Source organism: Drosophila eugracilis, unplaced genomic scaffold (assembly GCF_018153835.1).
Source record: "Drosophila eugracilis isolate 14026-0451.02 unplaced genomic scaffold, ASM1815383v1 contig_2088, whole genome shotgun sequence".
NCBI classification, from domain to species: domain Eukaryota; kingdom Metazoa; phylum Arthropoda; class Insecta; order Diptera; family Drosophilidae; genus Drosophila; species Drosophila eugracilis.
Genome location: NW_024572964.1, coordinates 3,065,318 through 3,071,289, shown reverse-complemented (window position 1 = coordinate 3,071,289; position 5,972 = coordinate 3,065,318). Strand labels below are relative to the sequence as shown.

General features: G+C 43.1%; 1 protein-coding gene across 1 annotated transcript; it reads right to left on the bottom strand.

The window, feature by feature from the left end:
- Positions 1–3,243: 3,243 nt before the first annotated feature.
- LOC108108173 (carnitine O-palmitoyltransferase 2, mitochondrial) lies at positions 3,244–5,642 on the bottom strand. Its single transcript, XM_017216115.2, has 3 exons — positions 4,477–5,642; positions 3,617–4,411; positions 3,244–3,564 (listed from the first exon to the last, which is right to left on the bottom strand). The coding sequence occupies exons 1-3, from the start codon at positions 5,538–5,540 to the stop codon at positions 3,420–3,422; spliced, it is 2,004 nt and encodes a 667-aa protein (XP_017071604.1). The 5' UTR covers positions 5,541–5,642; the 3' UTR covers positions 3,244–3,419.
- Between the last annotated feature and the right edge of the window lie 330 nt (positions 5,643–5,972).

Genomic DNA, 5,972 nt, shown 5'->3' with positions numbered 1-5,972 from the left:
TCAAAACTTTTTCCCATTTCGTGGTAAATTGCATTTCCGAATGGCTGCTCCAATTGGACGAGCATGTGCCGAGACAATCAAAAAATTTCGAGGCGTACGAGGCAGTAAATTGAATTAACCCCCGGGAAAAAAACGTTGAGCACTTCCTGGAGTGCGTGGCTTCCGCTTCCTTGGCTCCAACGAATTGGATTCGAGGTCCTCTGAGTGATGGATGCACGATGATAGTAAAAGTGTGGCATTGAGCAAGTGGAAATGTAAACAAGTATGCCACATGTGTGACGGAGCACAATTGACTCGTCTTGGCCCGAGTTGGGCAACAAAGACCGGCTTTGTGACTCAAGTTAATTGACTTGGCCCTTTGGCTGCTTGGTGGAGGCATTGGGTTAATCGTCCAGGATGCGGAAGATACATATATGCTCCAGTTGCCAGGCAGATAGGGCACGAGTCTAAGGACTATTGTGTGACTGACATCTTAATTAAAATGACTCATACGCACCGTTTGCCATGCCCCTAAACATTTATCCTGCAACATTTCAAATCGCACACAACAAGTGTCTTGGGCACAAATGTTGCCAAGGCTGTGACTAAGCCAAAACAAAATCCTAAGCAAATTAAAGAGCATTTATTCTTTGATCTGTTTTTGTTTTGTTTGTTTAGAGTGCTTCTTCAATATATCAGATTTATTATTATTTTGCCTCTTTTTTAATTTACTAATAATTGCTTGTTATAGGAACTGGTTTATAAACATAGATTCGACTACCTTAATGGATTTGGGTTTATCTACCTCTCTCTGAATATTTGGCTGATATCCAACCTTGGGTCAGTGAATCAATCCCCAAAAACAAACTCAAATAGTATTTACCTAATTTTGGCACATTTATTTTTCATATTTTCCCCTGAAACAAATAGATTTTCGGCACTTTGCCTTGCTAATTTTGCTTTGGCTTTCGTTTCCGCTGCTGGCTCATTGACAATATGTTAATTTCATAAATAATAACCAGCAATTACGAATGATTATTTCGCTTTGCATTTGGCATTTATAGGTCTTGCTCATTGTTTGTTCTCATGTCTCACCAAATGTCCTGCGGCAATATCAATTAACTTGAACGCTAAATACAGGCACGAGCTGCGTTAAATTGAGTTTCAAGTACTTTTTCAGCCACCTGTGCAGACATTTCCCATGAATTGCTCATAAATTTGATGTTAATTACCCAAGGACGTACGCCAAGGACCCGTTTGAAAAAGCACGTGGATGGGCTTAAGCCCTCATTTTCGGTAGCTGACACTTTGACATTCGAGAGCGTTTAAGGCGATGACCCGTTATTGAAAAAACTGACGAGAAAAATGTAATTATTTTTACGTTAATAAGCTCTTCTTAGTTTTTAATCGCAAATAATATTTTATAAAGTTCATAAGGTTCCATTTTTTTTTTGGTAGTCGATTTCGTAATAACTATCAGTTATTAATTACAAGTTAAAGCATAATCTGAAGTAAGGGATTTCTTGACTTTGCTAACTGCCCTATAAGTCCCTACCAACGGGGAATTGTAATTTCCTGACACGTTGCCACATGTTCTTGCCATTAATTTGGCCGGTTCGCATCATAATTGGTCGGCACCTTGTAAAGGCCAAAACTGATTTCCATATTAATTGCTCATTAGCCCATGATGCGGAAGTATGGCATGCTTTTGGCCCAAGTGCATTAACATGCGGCAATCGGTTGACCAAGATTACGCATACGCAGTGTGGTATATGGAGAGGGTCACCGAGAAGTTGCTAACAGCTTTGCGGTCGTGCGGTTGTTGTGGTCGAGCAAATATTATTGCTGCCACAAACACGAACAGAAGACAAGGGCTAAAATCCAGGGGCCATAAATCAGTTAGCTGGTAGACCTTGGCCGCGAAAAGTTTGGCAACAGATGCCCGGGCCTAATGATGCGAGAGAGAGCCAAGATCAAATATTAATATTCAATTAGAAGAACAATTATTGATTTCTACTCTGGTTTTTGTTTGTACCCTTCCTTTCCTCAACAGTATTTTGATTAAAAAATAGAAATTTAGAATGCAAGCATAACCTGGATAGAGCTCATCTGCAGGCAGTGCACGTTAGGATATTTTATTACAGTCACATGTCGCATGTCCTCACCACAATGGTCCAACAGGATAATGTACTAGGATATATATGTACATATATATAATGCCACAACTATGTAGCCAGCTGGACGGCCAGTGGAGTCTCATTTTTGAATAATTTAATGAGCTGCCAGGCGACGGCGGCGTATGCGCAATATTAAATCCAGGCGACCGCACATTTATCATCAACCCACATCCTTGTACACGCCGACTGCACATCCACATCCATATCCTTGCCGGCACGTCAGTTTAATATGTTTTTAATTGTCCGCCACTGGCAGGGAGAATCTACTTGGCTTTAATGACCGCTTCGCTGCGGGAATGTCTCCTTTTTAATTTTTAATGTCGCCCATTAAGGCGGAATCTTGTATACATATATCAGAAAGACCTCTACGAGCAAGTTAATTAATTTTTACAACGCCACGCCAGTTGGCAACAAAATTTGGCGATAAATCAACTGATAATGTTAGCACATTTAGCGACATCCACATATCCAGCCCGAAGCTAATATTTGGATAAACTTTCAGCCGGCGTTTGCGATTGACGTGCGCGGGCTCAAATCAAAAGGCCACAACTTGCCCACAAGGGGTTGGCAAGAAAGTTTTCTGGGTCAGCGTGCGGGAAAACCTTAATCAGAAACTGCTTAATGCAAGGGTTTTCACAATTTTCACAATCTTTGGGGGTAAACAAGTTAGGAAGGGAGTGTCAGTATGCGTGGACGCACATCTTGTTAAAGTTAAGTGACAATGAAAGGTCAAAGTTGACATGTGTTGAAAGAGAGCTCGCTCAATAACATACTCCAAATGGTTTTTCTATTGATTTTCCTTAAGAAAACAAAGAATGGAAAGTTGTTTCCCTAAGAAAACATAGGCTTAACAAGCATAGCATACTTTGAATTACTTTTAAAATGGACAAATTTTTACATACTTATATTTCCCTTAAAACGGTTTACTTTCCTTTGAAGTTTCTTGTATGTTTTATGTGGTAAGTTATTCTCTCTTTTAATTGCAATTGTCAGGCCTGCAGCATCCCTACAATATGTTAGCCAATTTATTATTCCTTCAGCCGCAAAAGCCATAAAAGCAGACTGGATAAAAGAACAGACGCATATGTTTAAGATGGGGTAGAATGTTTTCAGTGTATAATCTATAAATTCTAAGGCTAGAAGTAAGATATTGCAATTCAGACATTTGGGATACAGTGTAAAAGCATTAAAATAAATCTCTTTTTTTTTTTTTTTTTAAGCCTTATTATCGTACGACGGGGCTGGACTCCTTGGGGTTTTCTCCTATTTCTGTCCACTGCTGCTTTGCTGAATGACAGCGCAAATTTTATCAAATGCCGATTCCAGGCTGTCTATAAAGACTTTTCCATCGGCCTGGTTTTTGTAGGTGGTGACGATAGCGCCTGCAAAATCGTTTTGGATCGAATAGCTGAAAGAAAAATGTATTATACACTTTTTACATATAAGCAATATGGGCTTACCCAATTCCGAAGCCATTCCTAACTACCGGACCGAATGAACCCGCTAGCAGGGCATCTGATCCCAGAGTTGAGGTACTGATGATGTTGTTATTAATGCGTTTATAAGCCTCTGTTTCGTAGAGATCGGGAAGGGGTATTCCCTCCTTTTGGGCCGTGTGCCGAAGGGCGAAGAGATGTCGATCAAAACCTTGGCCCATAGCCGCCTCCTTGGTGAGTTGGCCATGTACCTTGCTGCATTTGTCGATCATCGCTCGCAGTTCTGCCGCACTAGGTTTGCTCCTTTCCGGCTGCAGGATAGCCTCACAAAAGTCCCTGGTGGCATTTGTACACGGTCGCATCGTTTCCGTGCGTCCATGCCGGAAAGCGGAGGTGCTACAGGACTCGTAACTGCCCACATAGCCACTGTAGGCTTGTCGATAGGCTAGCTGAAAGGCCAGCTGGATGATGGAATCGGGACTAAGGCCGTACTGCTTGCAAGTTGGCTTGTTAATATGTGGATACTTCAGCAGGTTCATGTCCAGACTATCTACAATGCTGGCATTTTTATTAAAGGCTTCCAAAACCGCCGACTTTGTGGCATCGTCGATCTCGAAGTTTATGGGTCGTACATTACTGAAATCCCCTTCCGCAGGAGTATGCACCGTCTCCGTTGAAACAAACGGCTGCTTGAGAGTGTCCTTGTATAGCTCGTTAAAATAGCGGAGCACAGCAACACCATCACCCCACGAGTGCTCGAAGTTTATCGCCGTGGTGCCATCCGCGCTGATTAACAGGGATATGGATTTGTCGAACCAACTGTGGGCGAAGAAGATATGATTGTGAATCGGGAATACTATATCTACTCAATCACGATTGCGTACCGATTCTGCGCCTTCCCCGCCAGTAGATGCTTGAGAAGTGGCTCTTGCCTGTCCTCGTCAAAGACTCCATCCTCTTCTCCATCCAAGCAAACACAGAACAGTGCCGCATCCACCTCGCTCTGCAGAAGATTGGCATTCTTGGGGTTACTGACAAACTGCTGCCTGCTTTTGGCCCACTCATCTCGCTGTCCAGAGGTGAAAACACCAAGTGGAACATCGGCTGCCTCGCGGTCTGCATCCAGCTTGATTACAGCCCTTAGCCTGCCCAAAATCACACTTGGGCTCTCGATGTAACCGCTCGAGTCTAGGACATTGACAGCATACATATGACCGCGTCGCATCACCAGAATGTGCTTGGAGTCTGGCGACTGAACCAATTCATCTATGCCAATTCTGGGAATCCTGGATGTGCCGAAAAGACGGTTGTACTGGCTCATGTCCAGCGGGAATGCCTTAAAGGCGTACGAGGCGTATGTGGCAAATGCCTTAGGGGCCACTTTCATCCACCTGCGGTAGCTGGCGGTGTCGCTTTTCTTGGCATTCATGTGGTAGACCTCCGGCTCCAGGAGATCCGATTGCAGGGATCGCCAAAATCGCAGCGAGCTGATGATTAGGTTTGTTGCCCTTACCACTTGGGCTTGGTACTCCGGTCGCGGGTCGCTTTTCATCACCAGCAGCGGATTATAGTTGAGAGGCAGGGGCGCCCGATCGGCCAGATACATGTCGAACCAGGGCTGTGATATATAGCTAGTATGCTTGTTATCTGCATCGTGGTTCTTTAATTTTGCATGCAACTCCATTCCAATTCCCTGGCGGAATTGCTCCACCGTTCGCTTTGTTTCCGTCTGCTCTGCCGAAGAGAGCAACGGCTGCGTGGCTTCCAGGAAGCGCCGACAACTGTTTTCCAGTAGAGGAATGGGTAACCTTGGTAAGGAGCGCTGGAAATACAGCGTCGGTAGCTTGGAACACTGTAGATATTGGTAATGCTGGCCATGAGTGGTCGTGGTTCGAGACGAATTTGTCGAGATCCACGACAGATTGCGGTGCACCCGTGTCCGGAACATGGCTTCTCACTCGATAGCTGTGTGAATTGAGTAACTTTTGTTGTTTAAGCTCGAGCAGCAACGTTTCAAAGTCCAACACAGAAAGCGCAACAACAATTCAGAAATTCGCGAACCATATCAGCTGTTCATCATCGATGATCACAGCTGATCACCGTTATCGATAAATCAAGTAGCGGTATTTTTTCGGTATTTATAGGCTATATTTTTTCATTGGCGCCAAAAAAATTCGTTTTAAATTAAATGTAAGAATATATGTAAATATAACCTGTTACAATTAGGAACCTATTAGGAAAAATTTTACCTTTTTATAAAAAACTAAATTTTATTTGTTCAATCAGTTCCCAGGTAACCTTCCAATTCGAAATTCTTACTGACTTCGTGCATTTTCCCTTATATGGTATATTTATATAGTTAAGAGTGTTTTGTATGACA